At 48.0% G+C, this 14,096-nt stretch overlaps 1 protein-coding gene across 9 annotated transcripts; it reads right to left on the bottom strand.

Moving 5' to 3' along the window:
• Positions 1-1,102: 1,102 nt before the first annotated feature.
• On the bottom strand, positions 1,103-7,219 carry LOC148123128 (paired immunoglobulin-like type 2 receptor beta-2). 9 transcript variants are annotated; one of them, XM_087903449.1, is made up of 6 exons: positions 7,003-7,219; positions 6,306-6,692; positions 4,191-4,380; positions 3,498-3,551; positions 1,917-1,974; positions 1,103-1,451 (listed from the first exon to the last, which is right to left on the bottom strand). In XM_087903449.1, exons 1-5 carry the CDS (start codon positions 7,169-7,171, stop codon positions 1,962-1,964), a joined length of 813 nt encoding a protein of 270 aa, XP_087759575.1. In that variant the 5' UTR covers positions 7,172-7,219; the 3' UTR covers positions 1,103-1,451; positions 1,917-1,961. The 9 variants fall into 9 exon arrangements, with proteins under 9 accessions (XP_087759575.1, XP_087759574.1, XP_087759576.1 ...); XM_087903448.1 differs by having other exon boundaries at positions 1,944-1,974; XM_087903450.1 differs by having other exon boundaries at positions 1,944-1,974; positions 4,191-4,377.
• Between the last annotated feature and the right edge of the window lie 6,877 nt (positions 7,220-14,096).

The raw sequence follows: 14,096 nt of genomic DNA, 5'->3' as shown, positions 1-14,096 counted from the left end.
GGCTTGGATCCAGTTACACCGCAGCAGACATCTCACAGCTGCCCCAGGAGACTCTACTTTAGTCATGAGAAGCCTTGGTGACTTCTCCATAACCTCTCCTAGCTTCAACTAATTCCATGGGGATGGGACAGTTTTCCAATGACTCAGCAAAGGCCCCTGATTGGTACACATTTGAGACTTGTCATTGATGGAATAAGAGCTGCATCTATGCAGGACTGTGATTGGTGGATCTGAATCATGCATGCCTGTCTTAGGGTTTCTATTGCTGACAAGAGACACCATGAGCATGGAAACTCTTATAAAAAAATAATAATTTGGAGTGGCTTACAGTTTCAGATGTTTAGTACTTTATCTTCATGTTGGGACATGGGAGCATGCAGGCAAACATGGTGCTGGAGCAGTAGTTGAGAGTTTTCCATCTGAATTCACAGGCAAAAGGAAGTGAACTGTATTTACCCTAAGCATAGACTGAGAATAGGAGAACTGAGAGCCCACCTCCGCAATGACTCACTTCCTCCAACAAGGCCACACCTACTCCAACAAAGCTATGCCTCCTAATAGTGCCACTCCCTATGGGCATATGGGGGCCAACTACAGCCACACTGCCAAATGCCCATGCACCTCTTCTGGCTGTGAAAGCAGCCAGGATTTCATCCTTAATGGCTAGTGTGGATGCAGTCCTTATGTCCCAGCATGCTCTTTGGTAGAAGCTGACCCACTTACTATCAAACTTTAAGACAGACTGGACTTGGGAAGGAAGTCTTGTTCTAGGGAAGACCCCAGAGGTCAGAACATCCACATGGCAGGAAATAAGTAAAGCCAATGCATGTAGATGGGCCTGTGAGGAAAGGAAGCCTAGCATGGGACCTAAGCAAGCCATGGTATGTCACCTGAGGAGATGCATGGAGGGTCCTAGGGTTGTGACTGAGATGACAGTGTCCAGGGAGAACAGAGAGAGGAACAGAGTTCTCATGCAGTGGTTCTCAGTGTGGACCTTGTTTCCTGCTTCTCTCTGTGTCTCTGCTCCTGGACACAATCTGCTACTCTCTAAGGTCTCATGTCTGTGTGTTGGGCTGCATTAAGAGAGACATGAGATCATGTCTTGGGACTAGGATATTTATTAAAAAGTGTTATTAACTCCATGGATAGATAGGAAACAGCAGAGATGGAATCTCAAGGCCAGAGACAGACAGACTGACTGGGTTCTGAGGATAGGAAATCAGAGCGCACATGGCAGAAGTGGGGTTCTCTTCTTATACCTCTCCATGGACGGATGTTTCACAGCTCAGGCCTGCAGCCATGATTTCTGATACCAGGCCGTAGTCAGGGAGGTGGTGAGATGCAGGATGTATGATGTCACCAACCCCTATTTTGATGAAAACTCACCACCCTGGTGAGCAATGCTGCCCCCTGGAGTTCTGTTAGCTGTTGACTAACAGACAGTGCTGTTCCTAAGAAGGAGAGGACAGATTTCCATAGTCAGTTTTCTACTTGCCCCACTCTGTTCCCCCAAATGGACGCAGGTCATTGGGCTCAACTCCTGACACCTATTCCCACTGAGCTCTCTCTGTGCTCCCAGCTTTTCTTTTGTCCATTAATATATCATTTTCAAATACTTCATTTGAAGTAAATTTGGAAAATGTTATGACCAAGATTTATCCCCTTGAAGATTCCACATTATTTTTTATGACATGGTTTCTTATTGGCCTGGAACTCAGCAATTAAGCTAGACTAGCTGGACAGACAGCTCCATGAATCTGGCTGTCACTTGCTTGTCCAGACTGGGACTGTCACTCCCCTGGCTGCTCCCAGTGAGACTCAGGTCCTCTGCCTGTGTTCAAGGGTTTCTAACTCAGAGCAACTCTCTAGCTCCCTTGCATGCCTCTCATAACAAACTTCCTCAAGCAGGTGCTGACCTGCTCTTTGGGATGACAGCTTCTCACCTGGCTGGGGTGTCAGCTTTAGTCTGCTGGTCTGTAGGAGAAGAAACAGTGTTAGTGTGGCAGCCATGTTGGTCCTCCATCAGCCTCTCAGCTGTTCTCTGTTCAACATTAGGGGCCCAGGACAGCAAACAGCTCTGAAGCAGATATTCGAGGACAGGTCTGAGAGTCCCCAGGACCTGAGGTCAGTCCTCAGCTTTCCTTCTGCACAGCACAGCCAATCAGAGGACAACTCTCCTGTCCACTGCCCCTTGTCCATGTCCTTCTTTCTTTGCTTCCTTCCCCTGCCTTGAACTCATGTCCCTTCCCTGCTCTCCCTGCTCTGCACTCACCAGGCCTCCCTTTTGTCTCCCTGGAACCTGGCTCCCTGGCTTCCCTGGAAGTGCAGCTGCTGCTCCCTGCAGATTCAGTCTCAGGGTTCAAATCCCAGTCAGACTTCTGCTGCCTCCTAGACTGCTGCTCTCCACCTCTCAGCTCCACTTTTTAACTATTGCAGGGCTGAGCCCTTGTGAAAACCAGGGCCTGCATGTTCAAGTCTGTGTTTCTGGACTTTCCATTACACTCCACTATCTGCTCATCTCTGCTCCTGTTCTGTAGTCTTCTTACCGTTGATTTAAGTCTGCTCTGAATCTGGTCCACACTTTGCTTTTGTTTTATGTGTGTCAAGATCTTGTGATCTTCAACTTTCTATGTAACTTCATAACAGTTTGAACTCTTAATTCCACCCCTGTGCACTTCCCAATGCTGGGATTAAGGTGTCCCCTGCCATGTTCCAATGTTTGTTTCTTAGAATCATTTTGATTTTAGAAGACAAATCATTTGTCTTTACAGAAAAGCAATTGGGATTTGAATGGAGACTGCATTGACTTTTTAGACTGTTTTGCATTGCAAAAGTTATTGTATAAAATTTTCCATTATTCAAATGTCCTTACGTATTTCAATATTTTCCTACTTTTTATAAATTTATGTTTGTGCAGCACATATATGTATGTGTACATTTGCATATGTGTACACACATGTGGGTGGTAGAGGACAACCTTGGGTATCATCCTGCAGGAGCTGTCCACTATAGTTTTGGGGACAGGTCTGCCCTTGATTGAGGTTCACTGATTGAGCAAGCCTGGCAGCACAGTGAACCTCACGGATCCTATCATCTCTTTCTGTCCAGTATCTGCCAATGTGGTCAACTTTATCTGTGAATCCTGGGGATGGAATCCATGTTTTTGTGTTTATGAAAAACACTTCACCAACTGATCTGTCTTCTGGCTGCTCTGCAATATTTCTCAGCAGTGTGTAGTTTTTAGGGTACAAATCTTTCACCTCTCTTAGTGTAGGCTGTTCTCAAAAATGTTCTTTTCACCTGTGGGTCTATTGCACATTGTTGTTTAATTTCTGTGTTAATACCATATCCCCAACTCAAACAGATCTCTCTATTCTTGGTCTCACTTCTGTGAGATGCTGTCCCTGAAGGATGCTCTACCTCAGACCTTGTTTAGTAGACACAACTCTTTCCAAATGAGCAGTTAGCCCCTGGGGCTCCCGCGTGCCCTTGAATACCTTAGGAGCAGGCTGTGTTCATCTGCACTCGATCCTCTAATTTCCTGCTGGGATCTAAGGAAGTAGGAGCAGATTCAGTTCTGGGTGGGTTCAGCCTCCTTTCTGTCCTTCTGTTCTCTGGACTCAGCCCCACACAAGTTTTCTGTGATGACTGTTCTTGTCAACAGGACTGTATCGGGAATGATACTGTATCCAGTAATGAAGGGGCACACTTGTGGTCTGGATCTTGAAGGAGGAAGACAGCGTGCCTTTGATCCAGACCATGAGGCTGGAAAGCACACCTTTCACCTGGACCACACCTTCTGTTGGAAACCAGTGCAAGGGCAAGGGAAGCATGAAGAGTGTCCTCCATCTGCCTACGCTCACCTCCATCATCACATTTATTTTCATAGTCAAGATCCCAACAAAGCAACTGAGACACCCAGTCTAATAGGGTCTGAGAAACTACTGGGTCCTTGGTCTTTCCATTCACAGTTAATCATTGTTGGATGGCAGCCAAAAGTCATTTCAATAAATTCACATATATTCATTGTATATATTCAAAAATATTTCACTATATATTTATACATATATTCATTCCATAAATTCTGTGACTCTACAGAATTCTGACTAATACAATTACCTATCTCCATGTCCCACAGCTGAGAAAACTCAGAGGTAAGCTCAGGTGAGAGCCTGTCCTGGACCACTCACCTTTTCTTCCACCAGAGGAAGATCAGCATCACATAGACGGGGATTATGAGCACAGCTGTAGCCACCACCACCCCAATAATGGCTCCTAGGTTCACGAGTGAAGGATTCCTCTTGCCCTCTGTGTCCTCCAGGCCAGTCGTGGTGACTGCAGAGGTGACGATGGAGGGGCTCTGCATGGTGGTGCTGACTGCTGGGGAGAGATGAGGAGTGAGCAGATCCTCCCTGGATGAGGAGGGATGGGGGGAGTGTCACATCTTGTCCCCTCTGTGGGAGGTGGGATGGGGAGCAGCTGTTAGAAGTTCACAGAGGGGAACACATGCTGAAGGCTGAGACTCTGGGAGAGCAGGCTCAGTGCACACCCTCTACCTGTCCTGGCTGTGTGTTCTCAGAGTTATATTTAGTCACAGATAATTAAGTCATTGAAATACGGTTGTTTTGGTCATAAATGCATGGAACAAACAGATGTCTCAGTCTGTATTGTGTTTGCTCTCGGGAACATAGAAGCCAAGTTTGATCTCTAGAATCCGTTTGAAGAGCCTGGTGACCTGGGCGTGTCCTTTAATCTTAGCCCTAGACCAGAGACAGGGAGATCTATGTGACTTAAAGCCAGCCTGTCTACATATATTTAGTTCCACACCAAACAGAGTTGAGTGAATTGTGTCTCAGTAAAATAGTGGCGGTGACAGGCATGTCTCTGGGACTCACTGGTTCGCCATCCTAGTCTATTTGACAAACTTGAAGTGAGTGAGAGACCCTGTCTCAGAAAATAAGGAAACGGCTCCTGAATGTTTCCTCTAGCCTCTGAATGCATATGAAGAATTGTCATTGCTTACACACACACACACACACACACACACACACACACACACACACACACGAATTAACAGACCCTCATGATCACACCCACAAAATATACAAAATGAATAACAGAATATATATAATTTTGACCATAGGTGTCCAGCACAGTATAGGGCAGTATACATTCATCTGCTCTGCAATCCCCACTAAGGTCAATGTCCACATTTATCTATTTGGAAACACTAGACCAACAGTTCCCAACCTGGGGTTTGCTACCCCTACAGAGGTAGAATATGAGATAAAAAGCAATCAGATATTTACAGTACGATTCATAACAGTAGCAAAATTATAGTTATGAAGCAGCCATAAAAACAATTTTATGGTGAGGGCGTCACCACAACGTGAGGAACTGTATTAAAGTGTGTCTCCATTAAGAAGGTTGAGGATCAGTGCTCTTGATCCAAGAAGCATCTCTTTTCTCTCCCTTCTCTGAGTCCTGGCAGCTGCGGTTAGACATTACATCAGGTCAACATGGCAGCCGTAGAGACTGCACAAGAGCTGTGCTGTGGGCGTCCTGTCACAGGTTGGCTTTAATCCAGTCAACAGCCACTGCTGGATGTGGTGGCTCATGACTCTAGTCCCAGCACTCGGGAGATGGAAGTAGCAGGTTTCTTTGAGTTCCAGAACAACCAGTGCTACATGGTGAGACCCTGTCTTGTGTAAACCATAAAAGTACACACACACACACGCACACATACGTGTGTGTGAATACATACATACATATATATATATATATATATATATATATATATATATATATATATATGAGCATCAGAGCAAGGTTGTGGTCAACCAGGAAGCACACAGAGTCCCCAGCTTCTGCAGGACCATGTAAAGGGTGCAGGGATAACAGCAAGGTAGAATTCCACACAGTATTCCCAGTGCATGGGTCTGCAGTTACTTATGCTTCAGAGGAGAGGCAAAGATCAGAAGAGAGTGCAGTCATATCATAAAAATGGGGACATTAGTTCCCAAGACCCTTGGGGCTTGTGTGGGAGAGCTGAGGTAGGAGGGCAAGGAGGGGAGACGGGAGTGGGGGAAATGAAGACCCTATAAGGGAGTTGTCCGGAGAATTCCTTCAGAGCTACAAGGTCAGAGGAGACAGCAAACAACCACAATGGAAAGAAAATGTTTGCAGTGTTCTGCGCAGAGCCAAGGAAGAGGAATATCAAACTAAGGTCAGAATTGTGGAGCCTGAGGTGACATCTAGGGGACAAGGAAGCCAGAGGCATCAGAGCCTGAGCCAGGGTGGCTCACCAGGAGTGACGGTGAGTTGGGTCTCTTTCTTAGACTGCACAACCTCTCTGCCTTTTGTCGTTTTCAGACTAACTCTGCAGAAGTACACTGTCTGGTCCTTCTCCTTCAAGTCCAGGATTCTGAGGACTCCGGATGTCTGATGCTGTGTCCAGTTCAGTATGAGCCGGTCCTTGAAATGCTCATGTATGAAACCCGAGGAAGAGTCGTAGATAAATTCCCCATGGAAGTGCTTCCATCTCCAGAGAATTGCCATCTGTGGATCTGGTGCCAACTCCCAAGGGAAGTAGAAGGAGAAGGGGATCTCGATGGAGCCACCCTGGACACCAGAGACGTGTGTTGGTTGATCAAACCCATAAAGCTTTTCTCTGTTGGATCCTGCTGAGTTCCCTGAGAAGGATGGGGAGAATCTGAAACCACTCTAGGGGATGGAATGGACAACTCAGAGTTTCCTGAGCCATCATCCATAGGCAGGTGTGGGACACAGGGGAGGACTACCCCCATGTCCTACTGTCCCATATGGGACAAGCCGATGGGGAAAGGTTGGGCTGGACCAACTCTGAGGATGAGCTTTCTCTTGGGGCACAGAGGAAAGCCTGGCTCCTAGAGCAGTCACCTCTCCACATGCCAGCCGGCTCTTCCCAGCCCCACTCCACCCTCCTGTGATTAAGTCCCCAGTAGTGAGGTTCCCACCACTCACCAGCTGACAGCAGCAGAAGCAGGAACCAAGACAAGGCCTGCATCATTCCAGGAAAGGAGACCAGCGGAGCCATCAGATGGAAGAACAGTTCCTGCGGATGGACCCTGGGGTGCTCACGAGTCAGGAGAGAAACAGAGTAGAGTGATCCGCATTTCCTGGGTCTTCTCATGTGGAGGACTGACGGGAGCAGGACCTCCCCATCTCCACCTCCTCCTGGGCAGCAACTTCCTTTATCATTCTTGCTTCTTCTTTCCCTTTTTAAAGAAGATCCGCCCTTATGGTCACTGAGAAGATGACTACACCCTTGAGCCCAGCCCCAATTTTTGGCTGGAAGAAACAGCCTTGACCTCTGCATGCTGGGCTCTCCTCTCTTCCACCTTGACCTCCTGTCTCATCCAGTCTTTCCCATTACCTATGATCATCCTGTAATCACTGTTTCCTCAGGTCTGTAATTTCCTCCACTCGCGTCTTCACCTCAGTCTGTTTCTCACTATGTTTCCTCTCAAGCTGGTTGTCTGTGTCTTTCTCTCTAATGATCATAGGTAAAGAAGTGGTCAGTTTCTGCTCACTTCAGACACAATGAGAAAGGGGCTGATGAGGAAACACATTCAGTCCCCAGCCCTAGTATGGTGACCCCATCTTCATCTGCTCTTAGACCTCTTGTCCCCCTCAGGGACTCCTCACAGCATCCCGGGAAAACCAATGTCCACTGGGCACTCCTGCCCTGACTGCCTGCTACTGCTGAGTCTGTAACTTTCCTGGGCTTCCTGGGTGACCATCTCCCTCACCTCGACAGTGACTCCCAAGCTACTCCAGCTTCTGAAGGAGCCTTTCTGCCTCCCCCCAACCTTAACACACACTCAGAGGAGGAAACCGTGGACCAGAGAAGCCCTGGCACGTGTCATATGACTGGAACACAGCAGGTGCTAGACTTCAGTCCCATGGAGTTCTTGTATTCCTCCACTCCACATAGATTTCTGGCTGCCTGCTTGGTGCAGCCTCTAAACTCCCCTCAAAGGCCACGAATCTGCTGCTGGCCTCCCAGGATGCTGTTCCCACAAAACACTTGAGTGATTCCTTCTATCTATATCTGTTCTATAACCTTCTTTGCATGAAGTAGGAAAGAAGGCTCAGAGCAGCAGTGTGTCATTATTGATATATTGCCAGGGACATCTGTGAGAGTGGACACAGCTGGACTGTGGCTGGGGTGTATGTGTGACAGGTGGGGGCAGAGGCTGTGGTGTCCTCAGGGCTGGTTCTCTAGGAGGTCGTCCCATCCTTTCTCATGACCAGGTGTCATCAGTTCTCTGAAGAGCAGGAAGACAAGACTGTGCCAGAGGAAGTGGCATCATTCTCTCTGAGGGACATGCTTCCCTTTCCATGCTTCCCTGCAGGTGGCTATGCAGTGCCCTCTGTCATGTCTTCTTTCTCTGCCTTCCTCTGAGTCTCCATTGTCCTCTGATCCCTTGACCTGAGCTCTCATGGTCATGGCCCTCATTCTCACGGCCTCACTGCCAGCTGCACATGGATGCACTTCTGTATCCGTCCATCCTGTCCTTGGAGATGCAGAGCACAGAACCTTAGGGATGATTTAGTCCCAAATGGACCATCAGTCAGGAGAGGGGACTGGGCCTATTGTACCTGTCAGAAAGGTCTCCCTTATTGGATGGGGTCTCATGTAGTCCAAGCTGAGCCTTGAACTTGTTATGTAGCCAAGGATGATTTGAACTCCTACAGAACCACCTCTCTGTCCTCCACAGGTGTGCCCCATTTGTTCCCCTTTGTCCCTGCTAGAGATAGAACCTGGGGTTCTGTGCATGCCAGGTAGGTAAGCACTCCACCAGATGAACCTGTTGAGGTCTTAAAGGGGACCCTCCTCATCAGAAGTACTCACCTTTAGGTTTCATCTGGCCTTGCCCTACTGTTGGGGCCTGTGGGTAAATGTTATCTGATGACAAAGTCTCTCAAGGAGGGGCTGGACCCGATGAGGTTGCATTATGTCAGCTGCTGGTCTTCTGCATTTTTTTCCGTTTTCTGTTGTTTTTAATTCTGCCATTTTCTCTTAAATTTTAGGTATTATAAAGATAACAGAAAAAAAGCTCTTGCTTCTTCAGGATCCCAGCTCCACCTTGTGGTGAACCCCACTGCTGCTACCTGCTGGATTCTTAATCCCAAGTCATGGACTTTGTTCTAGTCTCAAGTCCTGGACTCATTGAATCCCCATAGAGATCCTGCTGTGAGATGGTTTCTGTTCAGGATGATGTAATCAGTCTCCTGCAGTGACAGCCGTGTTTCTGTGGAGGAGCAGACTGGGCGGTGGGGTGCACACATGGGACTTTTACATACATGTGACCATGGGGATTGTCAGACTGCAGTGTTAGAACCTGACTGCTGTTCAGGCTATAGCACAAGTGTGCCCTACACCCACAGAATAAATGAGGGTAATTTTAAAATCCACTTAAAGTGGGCTAGGCATGACAGAGCATACCTTTAATTCCAGCATTGAGGAGGCAGAGGCAAACACGAGTGGATCTCAGTGAGTGTGAGGCTATCCTGGTCTATATATCAAGTTCCAGGCCAGCAATGGCTATATAGAATTTGTCTCATAAAAACCAAAAGAAGCAAAAAAAAAAATCCAAGGTGGAATGTGTCTTGAGTAGTAATGCCTGAGTTTGTCCGCTGGCCTCCACATAGGTGAGCACACTCATGCACACATGTGCACCTGAATACAGACAGACATGTCACGCAGGGAGACATCCGTAGCTGATGTGCCCCACATGTTTACCCAGTCCTCATCCTGAGTAAACATGGCCTCCTGAGACTAGCCTTGTGACTCTTCAGACTTCAGTTCCTGGTTGTGTCCCCAGCATTCAGACCCTGATTTTATACCCAGCTGTGTTTTCCCATGACAGTGATAGCAGAGAATAGACTCAACCCTTCCTATTTCTGCCTGAACCATCCAATTCCAGAAACTTCCCTCAAATAACACAGTGAAGGGCAGATGGGCCCTGCCCCAGCAGACAAATCATAGATGAAAACTGTCCATCTGTCCACCCATCTGTCACACCATTCACTCTCCCATTCCTTGAGTTTTTTCCCCAGTGAGAACTAATTCAGCCCAGAAGGAGCTCAGAGTAGCTGCCCAGACTAGGTCCTGAGAGAGTTGAGGGGATGCTTGAGTGTATGGTTAACCATACCTTATATAACTGTGCAGATAGATGGTCTTCATGGTAGCCTGTTTATATGAACACCTCAGGGATGCTCAGAGGAGACACCATCCCAGCTGCCAAGATCACTGTGACCATTTCTGCTGCTGAGTTCAGTCTAGAGGCTTGGATCCAGTTACACCACAGGGGACATCTCACAGCTGCCCCAGGAGACTTCTTCTATGCCTGTGTTTTGAAACTTGTAAAAAGAAAGGGGTCCCTGTTATAGCAAGGTTAAGCCTGGACCAATCAACTCCAGCACAGGGACCTAGCAGGTGAGAGGGGAGAGCAGCCAGGGCCCAGGGAGTGACAAGCCTTCAAAGGGAAAGCACCACAATTAAGGGGGTGCAAATCTCTAAGACTTAGGGTTGGGTAGAAGGAGCACAGAGTAGGGAGATGTCTAAAACCATTAGTCAGTTTTTGTCCTCGAAATCCTGAATAAAGAAACATAAATCCCCGACAATTTTTGGGGACATCTGGTCCCTGTTAAATTTTACTGTCTCTCACCTTAGTTGGCTGTCTTTTTCAGGTTTCACCATTGCAGCGCATTCCTGAAGCTGAGGTCAGTCCCAGGACATCAGTTGCCTTAAGAGAAGCCCCATCTTTAAGATGGGGTCTGTGAAGTCATATTTTGGTTAGATATTTCAAGGTCTCACCCTTCACTTGAGCCATGAGAAGCCTTGGTAACTTCATCAGCTCTCGTAACTTCACCTAGTCTCATTGGGTTGGGGAGTTTCCCCAATAACTCAGCAAAGGTCCATGATAGATACACATTCGAGGCTTGTGACTAGTAGAATTGGTGCTTCCTCTAGCGCAGAATTATAATTGGTGGATCTCAATCAAGCATGCCCATGCACCTCTTGTAAGCAAGTGTTATAGCTCGGAAGCTGCAAAGATATCCTGACTTATCGGGAAGCCAGGCTATACTTAAGGTCACAGTAGGACAGCTCAGCCCTCAAGGAAAAGGTGTTCTCACTTCTTGGGGATCCAGGCTGCACTTAAAGCTGCATTAGGATGGCTCTGGAGGGGTAGAGCCACAATAGGACAGTTTTGAAGGGGTAGAGCGCAATAGGGCAGCTCTGGAACCTGGAGCCGCAGTAGCACAGATACAACATCAGGCCTAGATGGAAAGGTAGCTGATTTGTCCGGAAGTCAGGCAACCTGAAGTTGGGATGCAGTGGGGATGATCTCCCTGTAGGCTATAGCAACCCTGCTCCTCTCCTAGAATGAGCCACTACAGCTGAACTCTGCTCTGTCCCCTTAAGGGAACGTCCTAGCAGAGCTTCTTCTTTGGTGCCCAAGAAGTTACTTCTCCCGCACTCTGCTAAAGGGGAAGCGCCTGTAGGAATGCAGCAATCTGCTATGGCTCCCAAGAAAAGTTGCTACTTTTTTCTGATCAGAACCTTGCTCAGTCCCCTAAGGGAAGTCTCAGCAAGATTCTTCTGTTCTGCATGGTTGAATGAAGATCCTCATCCAAGACTCTTTTGAGAAAGAGATTTATTTGGGAAGGAGGGGTCCAGGAGAGTGGCTGCCTCTGCCAGTGTGGGAAAGCACAGTCCCCAACTAAGAGGCAGAGGGGCTTATATAGGTTTTCTTAAGGGTGCAAGATTTTCTGCTGAGGGATGGATTAGGTTTTTTTGCTCAAGAATTGGTTAGTTTTATTGGTCAGAGGCAGAGATGGTTCTGATTTCAAGGTCAAACTGTGTTTCTTTCACTGGTCTTTTCCATCCTTTCGGCTCTAACATTAGGCCCAGGGCATATGTTTCACTTGCCCTGATTCTAGAGACAAAGTGTATTCCCTCGGCACTGGTTTCAGGGCCAGGGCACATTTCTTAGGTGCTGGGTTGAGCTTGTTTCTTTCACTGGCTTGGGTCTCAGATCCAGGGTTTGTTTCTTTCTCTAGCTATGGTTTCAGGACCACGGTGGGTTTCTTTGACTGGTCCCCTTTCCCTACACTCTTCTGGCTGTGAAAGTAGCGTGGTTTTCATTCTTATTGGTCAGTCTGGATGCTGTGCTTATCTCCCAGCATGCTCTTTGGTAGACGCTGACCTGCTGACTATCAAATGTTAAGACAGACTGGACTTGGGGAGGAAGTCTTGTCCTAGGGGAGACCCCAGAGGTCAGAACATCCACATGGAGAATATAAGGAAAGTGGGTGTATGGAGATGGGCCTATGAAGAAAGGAAGCCCAGCATGTGACCCAAGCAAGCCATGGTCTGTCACCTGAGGAGGGGCATGGAGGGGTGGGGGGCTTGTGACTAACTTTTCAGTGTCTAGGGAGTAAGGGAGAGGAACCAGGATCCTTAGACAGGGATTCTCAGTATGGACCATGGTCCCTGCCTTTCTCTCTGTCCCTGTTCCTTGACACAGTCTCTCACTCTGACACATAAGAGATCTCACAGGTGGGTGTCAAGAGAAAAACAGATGGATTTCTTGGAGTAAGACATGTATGGAAAGTTGCTTTTACTTCCATAGCCACAAATCAGCACAGTGGGTCTTCAGGACCAGAGACAGACAAGATGCCCTGAGTTCAGGAGAGGAAATCAGAGCCCACGTGACAGAAGTGGGGTTCTCTTCTTGTACATGTCCAAGAACAGGGTATTTTCACTGCAGAGGCCTGCAGCCATGCTCTCTGATTCCCAGGCAGGAGGCAGGGAAGGGGTAAGATGTGTGCCCAGCAACCTCCCTACTTTGATGTAACCTCACCTCTCAGGTGAGAGGCCTGGCACCTGGAGTCTGTTAGCTGGGAACTCACAGGCAGTGTCAGGTGCCTGTCACAGGCTTCTGTGAGAGGAAGAGGACAAGTCTCCATGGTCTGTTTTCTTACACCTTTTGTGTCCCCACGAATCAACCCCAGGTTCCCGGGCCAGGCGGCAGGGTCCCTTTTCCTACTGAGCTATCTCTCTGCTCCCCACTTTTCTTTTGTTCCTTAATATGTAATTTTAAAATATTTCAGTTAGAATAATTTGAAAAATGAAATGATCACTGTAGAGGACCGCAACCACATTCGCCATTGCAAGATGGCGCTGACATCCGGTTCCCCCGCCCGGTGAACAGGATAATGCGCATGTGTTGGCAAATTTCCAACGCTGTAGTCCCTGCCTCTCCCGAGGCGTCATCTGGGATGATGTGCAGCTGACCAATCTGAGAGTGACACCTCCGAGGCGGGGACTGTTTCCTATAAAAGGGCTGGGTTCGCCTCGCTCTGGGTCTCCGCCATGTCGGCTTATGCTCTCGCTCTCAAGAAGCATTAAAAGGCTGTTCTGCAGAAGGATCCTACGTGCCCTGCGTTGTTCTTGCTGGCGAGACAGTAGCGCGGGACAGATCACAGCTGATCAACTTGAGGCAATCACATTGTTTTTACGGCACAGTCTCTGGTTGTTCTGGAACTCACCAATTAGGCCAGACCAGCTAAACAGGGAGCCCCAATGACTCTGCCCATCTCTTCCTTGTCCAGGGCTGGGATTACAGAGCCATGCGATCTGCCTGGTTAATGGTGTAGGCTCTAGAGGACAAACACAGGCTTTCATTCCACAGTGGCCAATGCTTTCCTGACTGAATCATCTCTCAAGCTCTGTTGCATGCATCTTATCACTTCCCCCAACAGTCTGTCTTAGTCAAAACTCCATGCTGTAAACAGACATCATGACCACGGGGAATCTTAAAAGGAAAGTGTTTAATTGGACCTGACTTATAGTTTCAAAGTATAGTCCATTGTCATCACGGCTGGAAGCATGGTGCAGGCAGACTGGGAACTTGAGAATGGGCTAAGAGTTCTACACCTGGATCTGCAGGCAGCAGGGAGAGAGACAATGGGGCTGGATTGAGCATTTGAAATACAAATCTCACCCCCAGTTGCCTACTCCTTCCACCAAGGCCCCACCTTCT

This window comes from Myodes glareolus, chromosome 2 (assembly GCF_982192425.1).
Source record: "Myodes glareolus chromosome 2, mMyoGla1.1, whole genome shotgun sequence".
In the NCBI taxonomy this organism is placed as follows: domain Eukaryota; kingdom Metazoa; phylum Chordata; class Mammalia; order Rodentia; family Cricetidae; genus Myodes; species Myodes glareolus.
The sequence above is the reverse complement of the archived record's forward strand: the minus strand, read 5'-3'. Positions and strand labels throughout refer to the sequence as shown.